Source organism: Coregonus clupeaformis, chromosome 16 (assembly GCF_020615455.1).
Source record: "Coregonus clupeaformis isolate EN_2021a chromosome 16, ASM2061545v1, whole genome shotgun sequence".
Taxonomy (NCBI): Eukaryota; Metazoa; Chordata; class Actinopteri; order Salmoniformes; family Salmonidae; genus Coregonus; species Coregonus clupeaformis.
Window position 1 is genome coordinate 33,212,204 of NC_059207.1, and position 24,880 is coordinate 33,237,083.

Consider the following 24,880-nt stretch of genomic DNA (forward strand, 5'->3'; position numbering starts at 1 on the left):
TCTGTCAAATAATAAATGTGTTATCTTGTTTCATGGCTGATAAAGCCCTGCATAGGTTAGTTGTTGGTTTCTCAGTGCATTGATTCTCCTGAACTCTGGCTAAATATTGTTATATTTCTGAGGGGGTGCCTTGTAACCTTATCCAATTTGGGTGTTTGGATAGAATGCTTCACACTTGTAGATCCCTGAAGAAGGCTGACCTTGGTATATTAAACTCAGAGCTCAGTTTTTCAAATGATTTTAGAGTACCCTTTTCAAATATTTGATGGACATATTGAAGTTTCAACTGTGCAAGGTTTCTAAAACCTGTGTCTAATCGCAATGGCTTAAAACCCTTCATATGTACAATAAGTGATAACACATATTCCTGTAGGAAGGTTGAAAGCTCACTGCACCTCTTTCCAAGCTTTATATGTGGTTTCTGCCCATTTTCCACATGACTCACTTGATATTTTTTCCTCAGTGAATGGGCATACAGATAGAGGGACCGAAGTACATTCTGACTTTATTTCCAGCAATCTTCTACCTACAGCCTCAGGCATCCATACGGTCATGGCCCTAAATTTGGTTGCAAACCAGTAATGTTTAAAGATTAGGTAGTCCCCATCCTCCCTGTTGTTTTTACAATTGTAGTACGTCGTCCCTGCCAGATATATCTGGATATGAATCTGTGTAATAGCACAAACATAGATTTTGGTGGTGAAACTGGAAGCGTTTGAAAGGGGAACCGTAATCTAGGTAATACGTTCAATGTTATTAATTGTACCCTTCCTGATAGGGTAAGTGGCAACACAGACCAGCGGTCCAGATCTCCTTTGATTCTATCTATCAGCTTGGTGTAGTTGGCTTTGTATAAGTTATCCAGATCCGCAGTTATAGTATTTCCTAAATATGTGACCACAACATCATCAACGTACAATGAATGATATTTTATGCGTTTCATCTCCAAACTTTATTCCTTTGATATCAGCATTGTTCCTTATTTGAACGAAGGGTTCAATGCTTATGGAAAGAGGAGTGGCGAGAAAGGGCAACCTTGCCTACATCCTCGTTCCAGCTGAAAGAACTGAGAGAAGCTGCCATTTACTCTGACTATGCCTTGTGGGGCAGAGTATAATGACTGAATCCATTTAATGAAATTCGGACCAAATCCCAATTTTTCTAATGTTCGGAAGAGGCATTTTCAGCATCCAGTGCCAATGCAATGCATGGCACTAGTTGGGGAATGGAGTGGGACATAATGTTAAGCAATCTACGTATGTTGTCAGGTAGGTGACGACCAGTAATGAAACCTGTTTGGTCTGGATGTATTACTGTTGTAATCACTGCCTCCAACCATTTAGCCAATATGGAGGTCAAGATTTTACAGTCTGTATTTAGAAGTGCAATTGGCCTGTATGAGGTGCATTCTGTGGATCTTCATGTTCTTTGTAGATGACAGATATAATCGCCTCCTTCCAGCATAGCGGGAGCGCCCCCTTCTGGATATCATGGGAATAGGCCCTCTCCAACAGTGGGCTAATGAGGTCAATACAAGTTTTATAAAACTAATTTGAGTAGCCATTCTTCAATCTCTTAGTGTCCTCAATCTCTTCCCTTGTTATTGGAGCATCAATGTTTTTTGAGGCAGTTTCATCTATTTTGGGTAAATGAATGGAATCCAAATAGGGAACCTTTCTGTTGACATCCCCACATGTCTGTGTAAGAGTAAAATATCTTATAGAACTTAGCAAAGGCATCAGATATTTATTTGGGTTTGTACAGAAAGGGTTTGTCTGCATTATTGCTTTTAATTTTCTGTACAATTGTCAACCCAGACTGTTACCTGAGTTGAGATGCCAGAAGTCAATTGGCTCTACTCCCATGATCATTGTATCTGTTTTAAAAATTGTAGGTTTCTTTCTACCTTCTCTGTCAGCAATCCATCTAGTGCTCTCTTCGCCTCATTTAGCTGTGTTAGATTTTCAGCTGTCGCCCTCAGTTGTTGTTCTAGACCTTCTATTTTCTTCAAGTTCTAAACCTTTGGACACTAGCTTTTTTCAAGGTTGAAGAAAAAGAAATAATTTTACCCCTCAATACCACCTTAGCTGCCTCCCACAGAGTTGTAGGAGAAATCTCTGCTGTATCATTGAATTCAAGGAATTGCATAAACTCTGTCCTGATGTAGTCTTAGAAGCCAGTGTCCCCTACCAATGAGGTGTTGAGCCTCCAGCGATTTGCTGAGGTGTTCCTTTCAACGTCCCACATTATAGAGACTGGGGCATGGTTACTGAGAGTTATACTACTCATCTTACAGTCCAGAACCCTATGGGATTCGTTTTTAGATACCAAAAAGTAGTCTATTCTGGAGTAAGAGTTATGGGGATGAGAATAAAATGTATCGTTTCTGTCTCTGGGGTGCATACTGTATGTCTTCAGGCCTCTATGAAACCCAGATCCTCACATCTGTGTTTAAGAGTTCTGCTCATGGTGGTGGAAGGAGGTACATGAGAAGAGGGACTTTTATCCAACAAGGTTGACAAAACACAGTTGAAGTCTTCCCCAATTAAAACAATCCCGCGTGCCTTTTCTAAGACCAAGTCAAACATATTCTTGATAAATTGTGGATTATTGTCATGTGGTGCATATATGTTAAACATAGAGACCCCGACACCCCAGATGGAGCCATTAAGCCATTAACCAGTACATATCTCCCCTCTTCGTCCGTAAATTTGGAGTATAGGCTAAATTGGACAGACCTATGTATTAGAATTACAACACCCTGTATACAATCTGAGCTATGTGATGAAAAGAAGACCTGTGTAGCCCATGACCTAGCCAGTTTTGAATGTTCCTCATCAGACAGGTGGGTCTCCTGTAGAAAGGCTATTTCACACTTAATTCGCTTAAGTTGGTCAAGTATCTTTTTCCTCTTAATTGGGCTGTTACAACCTTTAATGTTATGGCTTAAAACTTGTATCCCACACATTATTACACTTTGAGGTCTATTGTAACACATTGAATCCTTTCCTCCCCTTTTATATTCTCCACCTGACAGAGCATATACTTTCTACAACATTTTTGTGAGATATGTAAGCCTTAGCCTACTGTATGCTGTAGGAATCTCTTAATACCAACGCTACAATTACAACCCACTTTCTTCACCCCTTTTAAAGCTATTCCTTGAAAAATGCCATAAGGTCTGAAATAGACACCAAAATCAACATACTGTCCAAACAATATCTAGGCTAAGTAATACACAGTGGTGTAAAGTACTTAAGTAAAAATACTTTAAAGTACTACTTAAGTAGTTTGGGGGGGTATCTGTACTTTACTTTTACTTCACTACATTCCTAAAGAAAATATTGTACTTTTTACTCCATACATTTATTATTTGAATGCTTAGCAGGACAGAAAATGGTCCAATTCACCCACTTATCAAGAGAACATCCCTGGTCATCCCCACTGCCTGTGATCTGGCAGACTCACTAAACACAAATGCTTTGTTTGTAAATTATGTCTGAGTGTTGGAGTGTGCCCCTGGCTATCTGTAAAAAAAAAAATGTTTTAATGAAAATTGTGCCATCTGGTTTTCTTAATATAAGGAATTTTTAAATATTTGTACTTCTACTTTTGATACTTAAGTATATTTTTGCTATTACATTTACTTTTGATACTTAAGTATATTTAAAACCAAATACTTTCACTCAAGTACTATTTTACTGGGTGACTTTTACTTCAGTCATTTTCAATTAAGGTATCTTTACTTTTACTCAAGTATGACAATTGGTTACTTTTTCCACCACTGATAATACAAAATTATTTTTTGATCTGCTGCTCTGCAAACTAGCTAGCTAAAGTGTAGTCAGTAGCTAGCTAAGCCATCGAAAGCAGACGGAAGAAGTTCAACACTTTATTCAATGAATTTCAATACAGCACATGGATTCATCATGGATTGGGCACAGGTCTCTCTGCTTGCGCTGGTCGGTAGCTGACAGTGTAGGCTAAAGATGATGTGCAGGAGCTTCCTGCAGGAATTTATAGTCTTGATGAGGTCTTCTCTGTTGCTAATTAGCATTTCGAATTTTTGAGAGTTCATATACCCATAAATTGAGGCGAATGTATTGATAAAACTCACCTTGTCTGAGAGAGAATTGCACGGTTATCAAAACGTCACGCCAAGGTAATCCTACACCAAACACACACTTCATTTGAAGTGTTTGTAAAATTCACGATGTGAAAAATGAATGGCGGAAAAAACATTGGAACCATATCCGTGTTTTTATAGGTATTATGACGTCCACTGTGGCGGACTGAACGAACCAGAGGCAACTAATTTCCGGTTTTTTGGACTATAAACTGGCGAGCTCTATTGAGACTGCTGTTACTTTTTTCATTGATGTAATAATATCATTTAGTCTATAGACTATTTTTGAGATGATAAACAAAAGTTTATTGCAATTTGTTCTGTGCTTGTCATTGCTCAGTTTGCTAAGTGCACATGATGTGAAGATGTTAGCAGGGACGGACGCGCAAAATGCCAATTTCTGCCACAGGACGAGTTTCACTGGACTAGGACACACGCGCCTGAGCTTCCTCCGAAATATGGTCGGGACCCATACATTGATGTTATATGTAAGCGAATGGTCAGAGAAGCAGCTTGTAAAATGCTCAATTAACGACGACCCTGTAGCCACTGGCAGTTACCTGTATCTTTGCCGCCAAACGCGCTCGGAGAGCCCCGTGGAATTCTCCCACTTAAATATCAGGGCGTTGTTGAGTCCAGACAACCTGTGCCCACTGAGACCTGTCGATGGATTTACCAAACAGACGAAACATGACCCATTAGAGCAACAACATATTTCGGGTGCAAAATCCCGTAGGAAACGCGCGTGGGTATTTCCTGGGACACTTTGGTGTGGCACTGGAAGCAAAGCGATTGACTACAAACAGTTAGGTGAGTAGAATAATATTTACACTTCACACATGCTGATCACCAGAGATGTCTTTCAATTAGATGTGTCCTATAGAATCAAAATACAGTAGGCTATCTACAGTATAAATGTATCTATACATTTGTAATTCACACCATCCAACACTTTTATCAGTGAAAAGACTGAATATTATACTCTGAATGAAATATCACATAATAGTATATACCCTGTCATATTCTATCAAAAGGGCTTATACCTAATTTGTTTCAAAGTTGGGACAGCCTTCTGTTCTTAAAACCATATTTGGGCCGCTTCATAATGTAATGATTTGGATGTATAGTGAAAACAAGAGCCATGTTATAGGATAGCTGTTTCTGGACAACGTCTTCTGAGTGGCGCAGTGGTCTAAGGCACTGCATCGCAGTGCTAACTGTGCCACTAGAGATCCTGGTTCGAATCCAGGCTCTGTCGCAGCCGGCCGCGACCGGGAGACTCATGGGCGGCGCACAATTGGCCCAGCGTCGTCCAGGGTAGGGGAGGGAATGGCCGGCAGGGATGTAGCTCAGTTGATAGAGCATGGCATTTGCAATGCCAGGGTTGTGGGTTTGATTCCCACGGGGGGCCAGTATAAAAAAATATGTATTCACTAACTGTAAGTCGCTCTGGATAAGAGCGTCTGCTAAATGACTAAAATGTAAATGTAATGTAAATGTATGGCATGGTCACACACAGAGGACAGAATTCATAACTGAAACATTTGTATCTAGCCTCAAATTGGGCACAGGGCACAACCCCCTGTAGCGCAGTTGGTAGATAATTGCGCTTGCAACGCCAGGGTTGTGGGTTCGATTCCCATGGGGGCCAGTATGAAAAAAAAAATGCACTCACTAACTGTAAAGTCGCTCTGGATAAGAGCGTCTGCTAAATGACTAAAATGTAAAAAAATGTAAATGTAATTCCTTATCCCTATTTGTCTGTAACCTATTTGATCAGGACAACTCCTTGGAGTTGCCATGTGTGTACTGTAGGCCTACTTCTATTCCAGCAAGCACTATGTCACATCTTACTTATTGATCTATAACGTTTGTGCTTGGTGCTACTGCCGACCACCCACTGTAGCAATGTGTCATTACACATGAAATGTGTATTTTAAGGATCTGAGGGACTTATTTAGTCTCTCCACTGTATGTTTCTTGTTGTAGGAATGTTTGAGCGAGCGGACGGGTGCTGCCGTGAGCATGACCACTGCAGTAACACTATCCCCTCCTTCACAGTGAACTATGGTGTTTTCAACCCCAACTTCTTCACCATCTCACACTGCGACTGTGACCAAAGGTGAGCCTCAGTGTGTCGCCCCTGGGCAGCATCTATCACATTCCAGGGATGACACATATTCCTGTCCCCTGAAGGGGAACTCCTTAGAGCTTTATTGAGCTATAGCTCAATAAAGTTCAATAAAGAGTGACTTTTTATTATGCTGACCTTATTTTTCAGGGGTGTGGTACATGGTGCATGACTCATCTGCCAACTGATAGGCATTTATTTTCTAAAGCTGCAATATGTAAGTTTTTGGGCGACCCGACCAAATTCGAATAGAAATGTTAGTTACAGATCTGTCATTCTCATTGAAAGCAAGTCTAAGAAGCGGTAGATCTGTTCTATGCACGCTATTTCTATGCTTCCCGTTCATAAGTTTAGTTTTTGCGTCTATTACTTTCGATTTTGTACACCAGCTTCAAATAGTTGAAAATGCAATAGTTATGGTTATGGAAAATATATTTCACAGCGGTTTAGATGGTACAATGATTTTCTACACTATACTTGCTTGTTTTGTCACATAAACGGAAATTAAGCGAACTATTAGAATTTTAGCAACCAGGAAATGGCGGCGTGATTTCTGCATAGTGCATCTTTAAATGGCACCCCAATTTGGATTACCGCAATGCATGCACCAATAAAATAAGGTGAATGAAAAAAAGTCACACTCCCCCATAAAAAAATAAAGCTTGCCTGACTTTATAACATGCTCTGTGATAGACCCTCAAAATAAATACTTTTGATGTCAAGAGAGAACATGCACACTTTTTATGTCTGTACACTCTTAGAAAAAAGGGTTCCAAAAGGCTTCTTTGCGGAGGGATAGGGTTCTACCAAGAAGCGTTTTAATCTGAAGAACCATTTTTGGAAGACAAGGGTTCTTTGTAAGGCAAAGGGTTCTACCTAGGACCTTTAACATCCTAAAAACTGTTTTTGGAAGAACTGGTTTTCTTTGACGATTCTTTGGAAGGCAAGAATGATTATTTGGAAGGCAATAAGGGTTCTACATACCCTTCTGAATAAGTTTTTTATTGTAAACATTTTTCATACTTTTAAATAGTGCCTGAGCATTAGTGTTTACCTCAGTGCTTAAACTTTAACATCAGGAGTTTGAGTAATGAGTTTAAAAAGATAGATGTGAGAATGTTTTAAACTGTACCAATATGGGAATATGTATGCATGTATCTGGTATTCCCTTAGTCATTTTACTTATACAGTACTGACATAGTTTATATCTTTGCCATGATTTATGTCTTTCAAATGAGTATTTTCTGTGATTTTTATTGAGCAGAGAGTAGGAGAATAGAAGGGAGTATGAGTAAACCAGCAGTGTATTGTATGGTACACAGCAAATTGGCCAGTTTTACCTAGTGTTGATTTTTCAGGGTAACATTCTAGTTTTGATTTAGGAGTCAAATTAACTTAACTGGTGGTATAACCAGAGTTGAGTGTGATTGTGTAATTTTTACACTGTGTAGAGTAAAACACTCAAAACCACGCCCATCATTATCATATTTCCCAGCATGCTCTATTACAGGTTCATTTTCAGAATTGTTTGTTTCAATAGCTGTGTATTGCATGTACATTGATTGGTTGATTAATCTTATGCTACACAAAGATAAAATACATTGTTCTAAACTAATCCAATCTGTTACTATTGCACACCTTACTGAGATTGTTGTTCCAGTTTAGATTGATTAATGAGACTACCTAAATAATCTTCCTTACCCTGGCAGTCATTCTGAATGCAGGTTGCGGGTGATTTAAAAGTTCCAATTGTTGGATATCCTCACTCTGGCTGGATTCCAATAGGAATTACACTTTGAAAGCGAGCATAATGTGACTTACAGGCCTGATGTGGCCTTTAAACGAGGAGTTTCCTAACACCACTGTGTTAGGGTCTAACTAGGCCCTCAAAGAAAGGTCTTATGATTTATATAATGTATTGTCATGAAAAATTTAATTTTAAAGTCTAATAAGGCTGGTGGAACCGTTCATATAGGGTTCTAGGAAGAACCCTTCAAAGATAAAGGGTTCTTGGTAGAACCTTTCATAGAGGGTTCTAGAAATAACATTTTCATAGAGGTTCTAGGTAGAACTATTTACAGGGGGTTCTATGAAGAACCCTACATAGAAGGTTCTAGGTAAAAACCCTCTGCAAAGGGTGCTACCTAGCACCAAAAAGCGTTCACCTATGGGAACAAACCGAAGAACCCTAATTCTACTTAGCACTTTTTTTTCTAAGAGTGTAGGGTGAGCAATAATTGCCGGTCTCTTTCAGGACTCATAATCAGACACTTTGGAGATGAGGTGAGGTGTCAACTCCCAGCTCTGAGTTGCCACAGAACACAGACAGATGCTTGTGTAATACGCTTATACTCTAATTAATTTCCTTAAAGCATGAGTGCCAGACAGACAATGCAGTCTCATTCTCCTCCAAGGTTTAACTGACAAGGCCAGACACTGTATTAATTCCACAGTAAGCACTAGAGCCCTGCACAGGCATGAATTTTAAGCCATACCCATGACAGCGACATTCAGGCCCTACCCTACCCAGGCCCGATTGCTTCTGCCAAATTTAGTAAATCCATTAGCTGCTCCTCTCTGTCTGTCACTAGAGCTCTGCTACCTGAAGCTAATGGATTTACTAACGGAGGAAGTTATTTATGATTTCGGGCTTTGGGCAGGGTCGGGCCTTACATTTTGCAGAAGCAATCAGGCCTGGGTAGGGTAGGGTATGGCCTGAACGTTGCGGGCATGGGTAGGGCTCGGGCTTAAAATTCATGCCTGTGCAGGGCTCTACAGCAGAGCATGCACAAATGGCTCGGCTTCAAAATGTTAGTGATCCATTTAGTGATACCCGAGCCTTGCCCGTGCCCTAGTTATGAATCAACAGGCCCTACCCGGCCCTAACCCGACGTACAGTGGGGGAAAAAAGTATTTAGTCAGCCACCAATTGTGCAAGTTCTCCCACTTAAAAAGATGAGAGAGGCCTGTAATTTTCATCATAGGTACACGTCAACTATGACAGACAAATTGAGAAAAGAAATTCCAGAAAATCACATTGTAGGATTTTTAATGAATTTATTTGCAAATTATGGTGGAAAATAAGTATTTGGTCATCTACAAACAAGTAAGATTTCTGGCTCTCACAGACCTGTAACTTCTTCTTTAAGACGCTCCTCTGTCCTCCACTCGTTACCTGTATTAATGGCACCTGTTTGAACTTGTTATCAGTATAAAAGACACCTGTCCACAACCTCAAACAGTCACACTCCAAACTCCACTATGGCCAAGACCAAAGAGCTGTCAAAGGACACCAGAAACAAAATTGTAGACCTGCACCAGACTGGGAAGACTGAATCTGCAATAGGTAAGCAGCTTGGTTTGAAGAAATCAACTGTGGGAGCAATTATTAGGAAATGGAAGACATACAAGACCACTGATAATCTCCCTCGATCTGGGGCTCCACGCAAGATCTCACCCCGTGGGGTCAAAATGATCACAAGAACAGTGAGCAAAAATCCCAGAACCACACGGGGGGACCTAGTGAATGACCTGCAGAGAGCTGGGACCAAAGTAACAAAGCCTACCATCAGTAACACACTACGCCGCCAGGACTCAAATCCTACAGTGCCAGACGTGTCCCCCTGCTTAAGCCAGTACATGTCCAGGCCCGGAAACATCATGCTTTGGGGCTGTTTTTCTGCAAAGGGACCAGGACGACTGATCCGTGTAAAGGAAAGAATGAATGGGGCCATGTATCGTGAGATTTTGAGTGAAAACCTCCTTCCATCAGCAAGGGCATTGAAGATGAAACGTGGCTGGGTCTTTCAGCATGACAATGATCCCAAACACACCGCCGGGCAACGAAGGAGTGGCTTCGTAAGAAGCATTTCAAGGTCCTGGAGTGGCCTAGCCAGTCTCCAGATCTCTACCCCATAGAAAATCTTTGGAGGGAGTTGAAAGTCCGTGTTGCCCAGCGATAGCCCCAAAACATCACTGCTCTAGAGGAGATCTGCATGGAGGAATGGGCCAAAATACCAGCAACAGTGTGTGAAAACCTTGTGAAGACTTACAGAAAACGTTTGACCTGTGTCATTGCCAACAAAGGGTATATAACAAAGTATTGACAAACTTTTGTTATTGACCAAATACTTATTTTCCACCATAATTTGCAAATAGATTCATTTAAAAAAATGTTTTCTCATTTTGTCTGTCATAGTTGACGTGTACCTATGATGAAAATTACAGGCCTCTCTCATCTTTTGAAGTGGGAGAACTTGCACAATTGGTGGCTGACTAAATACTTTTTTTCCCCACTGTATAATGTTGGGCTCTGGTCGGTTAGCAGAGCTCTAGTAAGCACCAAGTAGTTACATAATTGGATGAATAGCACATCACTTTTCATGAAAGCAATTTAAATCTTCCTGTAAAATGTCATGTTTTGATTTGTCAATTTTCCCTGTGACTACCAAGCAACTACGATATGTGGCTCTGTTGGACACATTGGCTTTAAATAAATGATGGGAAAATCATCAACTATTCAATATGAATAAGTGTAATACAATTCAGTATGATTTGCTCTTGTTGACAACATGCCAAGTTTGCCAACCTATTTTAACTATTCCTTTGGTGAGAGATCCCTGATGTTTGTTGTTTGAGCTTAAAACAGCACTGGTAAGCTTAGGAGAGAACTGACTACTTAAAGGGACATTTCTAAAATGTTAAGCTATATTGTTAAGCATATTCATTCTTTCCAGCAGCACCCCAACATCAACATATGTGCAAATGGCACGTTTCTATGTTCTGTAGTAAAAGATAGAGGAAGAGAAGTGTTTCCAATGACATCATCAGTGTGCATCATGTGATTTTAACCAATTATGAGTAGGCATTGACTACTAATTGGTTGATGATGTCATTGGAAACACTTATATTCCTCTTTTTTTTTACTACAACACAGAAACGCACCATTTTCACATGTTCGGGTGGGGCTGGAGATGATGAATATATATATATATATATTTTTTTTTAATGTCCCTTTAATGCCACGGTCTTAGCATTACCTACCCTTCTTTCTGTTGTCATCAGGTTTCGCCAGTGCCTCCAGCGTGTAAATGATACCATCTCCAATATGGTGGGCTTCAGCTTCTTCAACCTCCTCAAGATGCCCTGCTTCGAGTTCACTCCCAGGAGTCAATGCACTGAGCTTAACTGGTGGGGAATGTGAGTACTGTCTGTCAAAAATAATTGAGTGTGGGTAAGTGATATTGTCCTGATCAAGTGTTTACAGTACATGGACTTTGTTCTATAATACTGTAATAACTGTGATAAGGATAGTAATATGGGACATGCTATTGTTTCACCAAAAAATGTAATAGGGATCATATGATAGGCAATTGAAACAGCAGCAGAAGCTCTCCAGTTGTAATGTAGATGCTTGTGATAACTTGCCTGATATCCAGCCCCCTCACCCTTCCTCCAGGCAACAACACCACATTGCCCTGGTCCATCCCAGCAAAACGTTGAAAATTAAAAGTAATTCCCTATATTTAAAATACGCAGTGAAACTTGTTTAGATTGTATAATATAATTACTGTATGTATTTATTTTGTTCTATATGAAATATACAGTGACTCTGAAATTACAAAAAATACAACCAGTAAGCTAATGTACACAAAATTAAGGAAAACAGCTAATATTGACAATGTTGTGAAAATACAGAGAGAACTATGGCCAGTGTTGGGGGTAATGCGTTACAAAGTAAAGCGTTACAATAATACTATTACGGTACTTTTTGCGGTAACAAGTAATATAATGGAATACTGTTCCAATTTGAGTAATAATATTAGTTACTGATCAAAGATAGGTCGTCGTTACTTTTGTTACCCTTCCCATTACAGTTATGGATCCAAATAAATATTTGTGATTATTATTATTCCCTCTCTGTTGGCGCAATATAAAAAAAATCCCCCCGCCCCATATTCTACCATTGTTTTCGTCCTAAGTCCGACGTCCTCTCACCAAGTTCCTGTTTACGCACGCGTTACTACAAACTGCTTTAGTGAGGGCGATGAAAAATGGCAGAAGCGTCTAAAACATTGAGTTTCTCAGTGTGGAAGTACTCCCATTACTTTTGGGCTTTTTTCCCCCCTCCTGCACACATATGTTTATTTTTCTTTACTGTTACAAACTGTCTTTCTATTTGTGCAAATAAACTAAACTTTGATTTGGTAGGAGGACAAAATTAAAATAATATAACCTTAAAACGTCAACTGTGCCCAGGCAAGAAAAAACGGTTCACTGCTAGAAACACAACTTCCAATCTCTTGAAGCACCTGCAAAAGCAACACGCCAAGACAAAACTCATAGCGGAAAACCCCCGAGGCCTGATCACTGCTGTTGAAGATGACTGTGTAGGCCTACCTCCTCCAAACAACCAAGGCTTGATTTTAATCATTGAGGATGACAGGCTTTAACTCAGGAAGAGCTGAACAAGCTTGTAGCTTGGTATGTAGTAGATTTTGTGTCTGTCATTATTAAGCTACTTGTGTTAGTGTATAGGCCTACGTAATGTAATGTTTACATTGAGCGCCAATGTTTTGGGGTGTAGCGCAAAAGTAATATAGTAGTGTAACTAATTACTTTTCCCAGGGAGTAATAAGTAAAGTAATTCGTTACTGTTGAAAGAAGTAACGAGTAATAGGTATTACATTACTTATTTTGAGTAACGACCCCAACACTGCCTATGAGTTAATGAAAGGATTCTCTCTTGGCATGTTTGGGCTGTCTAATAAGTCAATGTTTGCTCTGTGCAGGTGCAAGGTGGCCAAAGTGGCCCCATATGCTGTCTTCAAAAATCCCATAGATTACACCATCAACCGCACGACCAGTGAACATGGTGGCAGCAGTGACCCCCAAACATCAGCAGGCACCGGGGAAAACCTGGTTACAGTGAGACCCTTGTCTAGCCCAACCAGGAAAAACCCCAAAGGGAACCGCCCCAAGCTATTTGCCCCCCCACGGGACTGTGTTCCAAGAGGTCCTCCCAGAGGAGATGCCTTCCAGATAAAACACAGGAAAGTGAAAGGATGCAGCAGGGTCAAGAAAACATTCACAACTCAAACAACCACACGTCAAACACAAACAACATCTCAAACACAGACTAGCGCACCCTCAATACAGACAACTGCATCCCTGATACCGAGGAGTGCATCACCAAAACTGAAAACCACACCCACAACTCAGAGAACTGCTTTTAAAATTATTACAACCACATCTCAGGTAAAAATGAAAAAAACTGCTAAACAAAAGACTGGATCTAGAACTGAAAAAACAACATCGCCCTCACATCAAAATCAAGCTACACCAAAGAAAAAAACACGCTCACGACAGAGGACAACATCCACAACAACGCAGAGGACTACATCAACACCAAAGCCTTCGCCACAGACAACAACTTTAACAACCACAACTCTTATACCCAAAAGTCCCAAAATCCCAAAGGCTCTTAGGAAAATTCACCGTTGTGGCCCCAGTGGCCCTCCAAGAGGAGATACCGTTCAGCCTCGCCGCTGGAGGGGGGAACGAGGCAAAGCCTGTTTGGAACAGATAACTACAACACCAACGACCATATCCTCAGCAAACAAGACTGCATCACCATCCCAGACAAGAATATCTCAAACTCAGAGAACAATGCCCTCAAATAAGACAACAACATCTCCAACTGTGACTAAGAGGACCCCTTCCTCAAAGCTAAGGACCACACCTCTAATACAAACCCCTACTGAGAGTGCACCATCTATGACAACAGGTAGTATTTTTGTGTTTGTCCATGAGCCCACTATCAGTCTGGTAAATGGCCAGCCTGCAACTGCCCCAAGCTTGAATTCGGCTTTCTAGGAAAAGCTTGATGATGCCATTATAGATATGCAGTGCCCTCCGTAATTATTGGGACAGTGAAGCATTTTATTTACTCAGTACTCCAGCACTTTGGATTTGAAATGATACAATGGCGATGAGGTTAAAGTACAGACTGTCAGCTTTAATTTGAAGGTATTTTCATCCATATCGGATGAACCGTTTAGAAACTACAGCACTTTTTGTACATAGTCACCCCATTTTAGGGGACGAAATGAATGGTAAATAATGTGTCATTTTGGAGTCACTTTTATTTTAAATAAGAATAGAATATGTTTCTAAACACTTCAACATTAATGTGGATGCTACCATGATTAAAGATAATCCTGAATGAATCGTGAATAATGTTGAGTGAGTTACCGGCGCACAAATATCATACCCCCAGGACATGCTAACCTCTCACCATTACAATAACAGAGGAGGGTATCTTTTTTGTGGGGTATGATATTTGTGGGTCTAACTTTCTCAATCATCATTATTCACGATTCATTTAGGATTATCCGTAATCATGGTAGCATCCACATTAATGTAGAAGTGTTTCGAAACATTCTATTCTTATTTACAATAAAAGTGACTACAAAATGACACAATACATTATTTCGCATTCATTTCTATTGGGCAAAAACAAATTCTGAAACACAACCAAAACAAACAGAAAATGCATCCAACACATTTGTAGAGTGACAAGCTTGATGTAGTCAAAAGAAGAAAAATGCTTCTGTCCCATTAATTACGAAGGACACTTACTGTTTGTCATGACTCGGCTAGCTTCAGTATGTTCTGTTTGTTCTCTGTGTTACAGATAATATGCTTCTTTGTGGCACCCTCAAGCATTTGGATGAATGTAAATACAAAATTTCCCCTTTAGAGAAGAGATATGATCTCCACAACATGGAATCAAAGACTGTGTACCATTGTGATTGCACCCACAGGTGAGACGGTATCCGTACAATGCAGTGACACTTAAGATGAGGGAGGACGATTTTTAAATGTTTTAAGAGCATTGCTTTATTTCTATTACAGCATATTGGATGACTGTCATTCATATTCCATTCACCCAGCTCAATGTAACATTGATAGGTTTAGGCTACTACATGATACTCACATTTTCAATATACCTATCATGAGGTTGCTACAACCTAGCCTATGAGTGAAAGTTTACAATGTAGGTGCACAGGTCGAGAGAAAAACGTGAGTCTTCAAGGTGACAGTGACGCATTCAATACGACCTTGCACACTCTTACCTGCATCTAGCTGATCTAGGGTGTAATCATTAGTCCAACAGTTGCAAACAAGAGTTCCTATTGCACAAATTCAGGTATGTTTATCCCCGTTCCGTTTGCTTCCATTTTTAAGAAACGTTTTTCAACAGAATTGGCAGAATGAATACACCCCTGATCACACGCTAACAGTTCACTTTCATAGCAGCCACATACAAACAGCATGATCATTTTGCTCATTGTAGAATTCCTTCTCGCATCTACGTGCTCCCCTCATCTCACCTTTTCCCTTCGCTTGTGGACTTCAGTGCACAACACATCAGCTGTCTGTGACCAGGCGAAAAAACCTTTCCAACCCATACCTTCCTATCATAACCGCTAACCGCTAGACACAGCCCACATCGTTGTCACCATATTAGCTAACGTCATACCTAGTCAACATAGCTACTAGAACTAACGTGTTAGTAAAGCCGCTACAATCATGCAGTACAGTGTACAGCAAGCAGTTTAGCAGTCACACCGATGGGCCACGGTGGCAATAAATTACTAAATCCAAAAGCTTACCTTGACTTGAAAGAGTTCCAGTGTTGGATAGCCATAGCCAGCTAGCTAACATAGCATCCAACTCTGTTTGAGCCAGTGTTTGACTAGGCTAAACTAGCTTCCTGCATAACCTAGCTAAGTGAAAGTGAAACAATTACAATGAAATAAAGCTAGCGCTCTCTCTCTCTTGCGTCTCCTTCAAAACTGTTCAACTATTGTCTTTCTCTCTCTTTGAGTCAACTACTCGCAACATTGTATGTACTGCAGTGCTAGCTAGCTGTAGCTTATGTTTTCAGTACTATATTCATTCTCTGATCCTTTGATTGGGTGGACAACATGTCAGTTCATGCTGCAAGAGCTCTGATAGGTTGGAGGACGTCCTCCGGAAGTTGTCATAATTACTGTGTAAGTCTATGGAAGGTGGTGAGAACCATGAGCCTCCTAGGTTTTGTATTGAAGTCAATGTACTTGGGCTGACCCCAATTAGTCGACTGGTCGATTGTTTGGTTGATAGGCTGTTGGTCGACCAATATTTTTTTTTATGTCGAGCAGTACCAAATATAAACAGTGGGGAGAACAAGTATTTGATACACTGCCGAATTTGCAGGTTTTCCTACTTACAAAGAGGTCTGTAAGAGGTCTGTAATTTTTATCATAGGTACACTTCAACTGTGAGAGACGGAATCTAAAACAAAAATCCAGAAAATCACATTGTATGATTTTTAAGTAATTCATTTGCATTTTATTGCATGACATAAGTATTTGATACATCAGAAAAGCAGAACTTAATATTTGGTACAGAAACCTTTGTTTGCAATTACAGAGATCATACGTTTCCTGTAGGTCTTGACCAGTTTTGCACACACTGCAGCAGGGATTTTGGCCCACTCCTCCATACAGACCTTCTCCAGATCCTTCAGGTTTCGGGGCTGTCGCTGGGCAATACGGACTTTCAGCTTCCTCCAAAGAAGGAAGCTGAAATGTGATTTTCTGGATTTTTGTTTTAGATTCCGTCTATCACAGTTGAAGTGTACCTATGATAAAAAATTACAGACCTCTACATGCTTTGTAAGTAGGAAAACCTGCAAAATCGGCAGTGTATCAAATACTTGTTCTCCCCACTGTATATATTATTTTATGGCACACAAGACACCTGTCTGATTCGCGCCCATCTCAGTGAACTAAGTGAACATAGGCTGAGACTAATCCATTGCGGAGGCCGGGTGGATGGCACAGTCCAAGAGGAAGGGCAGTGTGGCTAAAATGCACGATGCACATCTCCTCCAGAATGCGCTCTCTCTCTTCATAACTTAATTGTGTGAATTGTTTGCCTTGATTGTTAGTGTCTATCAATTACCCATTACATATATCACGAGTAGTAGCCTACATTTACCGTTAATTTGGTTATGGCAATTTCTGTTCATGCATTCAATATATTATTATTCCAGTCTTTTACCGTTCTCATTGTCAGAGTGGACACATTGTTTGCAGGGCGCACAACCTATGCTACACTTGTGAGAAACACGTTTTGGTTTATTTTATTCCATTTACGAATTTTGTCAATTTAGTCAAAATTGTCTTTTAATTGGAGCGCTACTGTCAATGTTGAGTAAGAATGCAAACTGATTATGCATAGAAGTAGGCCTATAGGCTACCTGGTCTGCGCGCAAATGTAGGCATATAAATGTGCCCACTTGGGGATCTGATAGTATTTCTGATGGGCTTAACGCACCACCACTAATGAGCTGTGGAACTTCTCAAATTAATGTTTTCTTCACCTCAAACAGAAAGCAAACAAAGTCGGGTTTTACATCCATTGAAAATGACAATAGTTCCTCAATATATTTGAAAAATATTTCCAGCTCTCCCTTTCGATAACCACTCCGCGTGAAAGGGAAAAATGTAATGCTCTGATCCAGTGGAAATAGTCATAAAATAGGTCTACCTGATGAGCTCTTATCCCTTGCACAAAAAAGCCTACAGCTGTGTCTGTCCCGAGCTCACTTGTGTGGGAAACTCTGAGGGCCCAGAATATTTTATACGTTGCAAGTCTGCTAGTGCGAGCTTCGGACTGGACCCAAGTTGATACAATGTTTCAAGTTCGTTGCAGACAGGCCATGCATAGCCAATGTGATTTATAGGAGAAGTATTTTTATCAGGATATTTTCTACCTGCAGGCTGCAATGTTGTTATTTGTTGGCTTTATGTAGGTTTGTATTTTAATTTAGATTTGGATAGAATTTTGATTAACCACATGACAATGAATTTGAGAGACGAAGACGTTATTATAAATTCAATGAAACTGTTTCACAAAAATGTGCATATGAAAACCATAACAGGCACGCAGATCGGTAGAAATTGTAAGACAAATTGGCATTCCACATGAAAAAGGTTGCCGACTCCTAGTGTAGCCTATTACTGGTAACTTCAGGAGAGTAATGGCAGAATCTGCGAAAGCCAGCAGGAGGAGGATGGTCGGGTCAGGTTAAGGTTTTTCTCTTCTGGTTATCTTGATCTCTGGCTCCCTCTTGAGTCATTTGGGTCTTATTTCATCAAACAGCATCAGACAAGCATATAGTTGATTTTATTAAAACACAGGGTGTGTCTAAATATGGAAAGATACACGTTAAACGACTTTTGGTCTACCAAGATGTTTGTTTTTCCGGTGACAGCCCTACAATGTACCCAGAGGAGGACGGAAACTAGCTGTCCTCCGGCTACACCATGGTGCTACCCTACAGAGTGCTGTTGAGGCTACTGTAGACCTTCATTGCAAAACAGTGTGTTTTAATCAATTATTTGGTGACATGAATATAAACTAGGCAAAAAAAGAAACATCGCTTTTTCAGGACCATGTCTTTCAAAGATAATTCGTAAAAATCCAAATAACTTCACAGATCTTCATTGTGAAGGGTTTAAACACTGTTTCCCATGTTTGTTCAATGAACCATAAACAATTAATGAACATGCACCTGTGGAACGGTCGTTTAGACACTAACAGCATACAGACGGTAGGCAATTAAGGTCACAGTTATGAAAACTTAGGACACTAAAGAAGCCTTTCTACTGACTGAAAAACACCAAAAGAAAGATGCCCAGGGTCCCTGCTCATCTGCGTGAAAGTGCCTTAGGCATGCTGCAAGGAGGCATGAGGAAGGCAGAAGTGGCCAGGACAATAAATTGCAATGTCCGTACTGTGAGACGCCTAAGACAGGGAGACAGGGCGGACAGCTGATCGTCCTCGCAGTGGTAGACCACGTGTAACAACACCTGCACAGGATTGGTACATCTGAACATCACACCTGCGGGACAGGTACAGGATGGCAACAACAACTGCCCAAGTTACACCATGAACGCACAATCCCTCCATCAGTGCTCAGACTGTCCGCAATAGGCTGAGAGAGTCTGGACTGAGGGCTTGTAGGCCTGTTGTAAGGCAGGTCCTCACCAGACATCACCGGCAACAACGTCGCCTATGGGCACAAACCCACCGTCGCTGGACCAGACAGGACTGGCAAAAAGTGCTCTTCACTGACGAGTTGTGGTTTTGTCTCACCAGGGATGATGGTCGGATTTGCGTTTATCGACGAAGGAATGAGCGTTAAACCAAGGCCTGTTCTCTGGAGTGGGATCGATTTGGAGGTCGAGGGTCCGTCATGGTCTGGGGCGGTGTGTCACAGCATCATTATTGGACTGAGCTTGTTGTCATTGCAGGCAATCTCAACGCTGTGCATTACAGGGAAGACATCCTCCTCCCTCATGTGGTACCCTTCCTGCAGGCTCATCCTGACATGACCTTCCAGCATGAAAATGCCACCAGCCATACTGCTCGTTCTGTGCGTGATTTCCTGCAAGACAGGAATATCAGTGTTCTGCCATGGTCAGCGACGAGCCCGGATCTCAATCCCATTGAGCACGTCTGGGACCTGTTGGATCGGAGGGTGACGGCTAGGGCCATTCCCCCCAGAAGTGTCCGGGAACTTGCAGGTGCCTTGGTGGGGTAACATCTCACAGCAAGAACTGGCAAATCTGGTGCAGTCCATGAGGAGGGGATGTACTGCAGTACTTAATGCAGCTGGTGGCCACACCAGATACTGACTGTTACTTTTGATTTTGACCCCCCCCTTTGTCACATGTCTGTGGAACTTGTTCAGTTTGTCTGTTGTTGAATCTTGTTATGTTCATACAAATATTTACACATGTTAAGTTTACTGAAAATAAACACAGTTGACAGTGAGAGGACGTTTCTTTTTTTGCAGAGTTTATTTAGTATAGTTTTATCTAAAAGGATAACTTTTTTTTTTTATGTTTCACTATTTTTATGAAATTCACTGAGGAGGATGGTCCTCCCCTTCCTCCTCTGAGGAGCCTCCACTGGTACAATGTATGCTGAACACTCTGTCTCTAAAATGTACTGTGTTAAAGTATCTGCAGCTGCGTTAAATAACTATGGGTTAGAGGGTTCGTGCCTGCTGGGTTAGATAACTACGCAAGATGGACGCATACATGTTACATGCACACACACGTGCACACACACACTCACACATATACGGTCTCCCCATATTTCCTTTCTGATAGTGTTTCTGTCTTTCTCTTAACTTCTTTTTCTCCTCATCAACTGTCTGTCTACCTGGACCACCTGTCTCCTCTGTCCCTCTACCTTTCTCCATCACATTTCAGGCTGGCTGGTCAGATCAGATACTTGGAGAAGACCAAAATTCTCCAATCCCTCCTGCAGGATTTTGTGTCTCTATCCTGCTTCAACGTGCCAAGTGTTAAAGAATGTCATGGAGGGAAAAGGTTGGTGGCTCAAATTCAAAGGATGATAGATTTGCAGTGAGCCACAACTTTTTCAATGGATCTCTTCACAAGGCTGATTGTTTATTGTTACGTTACATGCAATGTGTCAGTGTCTTACCTACTGTCAATCTAATAACAATAATACTTAGTGAAACTGTGCATGTGCCTGTCGGTTCAAGTATTTATATATTTTTCTTCGCTCTCTTGCTGTAGCTGTACTACTGGATTTTCCCAAGCCACTGACCTAATTCAAGTCCTTAAAAGCATGGAGGAAAGAGGAAGACTTAATGCTCAGAGCACAAGTAAAGACACACAAAGAGGGCCTCCTATTCGCCTCTACAAGCGATGTCTGAGGATCATTGAGTCCAAGAAACCTAGACTGATGATTCCCAAACATCAGCACCCTTAGGTACCTGTTACCAGTTAGAATGGGAATCTGTTTGTGTCATGTATGCAATGCATCTGTCCAACATCACCCTCTATTGTGATTTTGGGGACGTTATACAAGCCTTAAGATGATAAATGTGGCAGAAGGACTTGATTTGCTGCTGCTCGGTGTAGGAGGGAATTCCAAATACCATCCAACCTTTCCCCAAATATATTACCTCAACTGTAAATAATGATCCACAACTAGATTTGTACAGAATTCTCCTGCTGAGGTGCTATGACCCCTGACAACATGTATTTTAATTTAATATATTTATATTGTCTTTGTACTTCTAGATTTAAACACTTGAACATTACCAGTCTCTGTTACTTCATTATCTCACATTACAAGATTCCCTTATGTTCTAAAGGTGCATTTTTTTTTTGTTGCCAAGAGTATATTGAAATTTGCTCAAGAGGTGGTGCCCTTCTACCTTTAACAGTAAGGTAATTGACATTTACACACATTCATTCGTTTTTTTTTCTTAATGTTAGTATGTCATGAATTGATAATGTTGAAGTAAACAGTGTGGGATTTTCACTTCTTACCTAAAGCCTTTGAATGTTAATATTGTGTCAGATGATCATCATGTACCTACCTTGCCACTACAATCAGAAGAAGTACAGTTATAATGTTTTAAGAAAACAAATGAAACCATGAGTATTAAACAAACCCTGATGATACAATCTCAGCATTAATAGGAAGTATGTTTAGTTCAATTTGTTGAAATGTTTATTGTAGGCCAGGGGTTTCTGACCCCAAGACCCAACTAATGTCTGCAATTCTCCAGCTGTGATCCTTGGAGATTTTTTGGCCACTCAAACCATCCTCCTCACTGTGAGTGGGGTCAATATAGACACACGTCCTCTTTCAGGCTGATTGTTAACATCTCCAGTTGCTTTAAACTTCTTAATTATTGCCATGATAGTGGAATTGGGCATTTTTAACCATTGAGCTATTTTCTTATAGCCATTTCCTGATTTTGTGCAGCTCAACAACCTTTTATCACACATCATTACTGTATTATCTGGTCTTTTCCATAGTGATGGATGACCATGGGAACTTGGCCTGTGTGCCACCTCATATTTATACCCCAGTGAAACAGGAAGTCATGGTTTACCACTTAAGTGTTCCTAATCACTCAGGTGAACTAATTTAACATAACATCTGAATGGGAATATACTCGTTAGATTTTACTCATAAGAATTGCAAGGGGTGCCAATAATTGTGGCACACATGTTTCGGAGAAAAATATTGATTTCACTTTTTTTTTAAACGTTTTACTTGTGTGAATATTTTGAATGAAAGACCAAGAGGATAAACGGCAAATAATTTTTTTTTCACAGCCCGTTTTGCTCATATTTACCAAGGGTGCCAATATTAGTGGAGGGCACTGTAAATGCCAATAACGAAACGAAGGGACTAATGCATGTGGATTAAATCGACTTTAGTACATGCTGTCAAAAGGCTGCATTCTGCAATAGGGTCTGAAGTAACAGCAACCTAATTTTGTTGACAACATTGTACATAAAAATTTATAACACACCTGTCATGTTCTTTCCTGTAGTTGAATACTTATTAAATTCCAATGCTTTTATAGTCAGTTGTTTCATTTCTTTATTAGTATCTCATTTAGACTTAATCTCCTAATTTCCTCCCTACACCTTTGCAGATCTAATACCAGATGAAAGCAAATACCCATTCTCTTCCTAATTTGTTTTTTTCCCACCTGCATTTTGTTGTCAGACCGGTGAAGATGGTGGAAAACTGTACTATTTGTATGGACCCTAGGTTAACCTTTCCCATTGTTATCATACTTAACTGTATGTCGTATATAACCTTAATTAGAGCTCCTGCTCACCTGATGTACCATGTCAGGTGTGTATAATACTGATGTTAATGGGAAAGGGAAGGGGTTAAGGTGTGGTCTTTACTCCCAAATTTCACTTAATATAACTTCCAAATGAAGAGAGACAATGAGACATTAAATAATCGGAGGGGAACAAATATATTTTATGACAACGGTAGATGGTTCTTAAAATAACTTTTGTGTTAGTGGGCTCTTAAAAGAGCTGTTTTACTCCACGGCATGCTGCTATGGGACTTCACCTGCTGGCGATGAGAAGTAGGTTGTCAGTTTCTCCCTCACCAATTGTGCGCCGACCTATGGGACTCCCAGTCACGGACGGTTGTGACACAGCCTGGGATAGAACCCGGGTCTGTAGTGACGCCTCAAGCACTGCAATGCAGTGTCATAGACCACTGCGGCACTCGGGAGGTCCCTAAAAAAGGATTCTAAACCAACTTTGGGAAAAGTAATAGGCCTAATGAACAATCTGTAAAAGTACATCTGATGTCACATAAGGGCTATTAACTACAGAGCCCTTTAGCTAGCTAGGTAGCACATAAAATATTTATATCAATCAATTACAGTATCAAAGGCTTTAAAAATTCACTTGAATTTAGCTTACCGGAGACAAATCGCCAGGCGCCTGCTTTCGGGACTTCAACCATCCCTGGACCCACACAGACCTGAAGAAATTCTGCAGTCAAACCTTTTTTATTATGTAATTTCTTTACTGGATATGTGTGCAACAAAAGTTCAACATTCACATTTTTCTACTTTCTGTCAAGTCTACTTATACAATTTGATGCATACGTTCGATAAATCCAACGTATGCACCACACAGAACGCACTGCAACTGCTTCTGCCACATAATGATGCAAGGCAAACGCAGCGTTCCATTGGAAACGAATGTACTTCCGGTGTACCAAAATGCAATAACGAACACTCTCGGTGTGATCGATCACACTGATCGTGTTATTGAGCAAAATGGTTTGCAGCATCATCTGGATATGTGTGCAACAAAAGTTCAACATTCACCTTCTGCTACCATTTCTGTCAAGCCTTCTAGGCATACACTTTGACGCATACATTCGATAAATCCAACATATGCACCACACAGAACGCACTGCAGCTGCCTCTGCAACGCAATGCTGCAAGGCAAACGCAGCGTTCCATTGGAAATTAATGTACTTCTGGTGTACCAAAATGCATTGACACTATCGGTGTAATCGAGTTGTAACAGTTCGGTGTAATAGTTATTGTACACTAGCACACGATTGGCTCGCGTTTGGGCATGCTGGCAGCATATGGCAGCATGTTCGGTTGTGCATCAATAATTCAGTATAGCAAGTTTGCATGAAGGTCTGGTTATTAAATGGGTAAATAGTTTAACCCATTCTTCGTTTTCATTCATTTATTCACAGGCAAATAGTAATACGTTCTAAACCGCTCTGGTGACAAACAAACATTGTTGCCCAGTCTCCAATTGTCCACATGGTTGGGAGAACCTAAGTAAATTCATTTTGAAAATGTAAAAAAAAAATGTATTATTAGCTAGCTAGCTAGCTACAGTGCAGGATAACTCAATTGAGCTGCTAAAGTAGCTAGCTAGCTATCTAGCCAACTTTACATACTGTATAGCTAGCTAGCTAGCTAAGTGAATTAAATATCACCAGCTACCTAACTTCATATTAGCTAGCTAAACACAAACTCCAAATGCATTTGTTGGTAGCTAGCTAACAGCCATGGAGCAGGATGAAAGGATTGCAGCTCCAACTGTCAAAGAAGGGAGAGAGTAGGCTATTCTGGATAGGGCAGGTACTTTTGTGTAGTTCCAGTCCCTAGAATTGAGGACAGAGATAATAGTAACATAATATTCAGTGCTGTCTAATTT

General features: G+C 40.6%; 1 protein-coding gene across 1 annotated transcript; it reads left to right on the forward strand.

Moving 5' to 3' along the window:
* The first annotated feature begins 4,331 nt into the window (after positions 1–4,331).
* Positions 4,332–22,739, forward strand: LOC121584860 (group 3 secretory phospholipase A2-like). The gene is made up of 7 exons (XM_041901035.1): positions 4,332–4,936; positions 6,116–6,248; positions 11,322–11,456; positions 13,049–14,043; positions 14,953–15,082; positions 20,594–20,713; positions 20,927–22,739. The coding sequence occupies exons 1-7, from the start codon at positions 4,417–4,419 to the stop codon at positions 21,120–21,122; spliced, it is 2,229 nt and encodes a 742-aa protein (XP_041756969.1). The 5' UTR covers positions 4,332–4,416; the 3' UTR covers positions 21,123–22,739.
* The last annotated feature ends 2,141 nt before the right edge of the window (positions 22,740–24,880 follow it).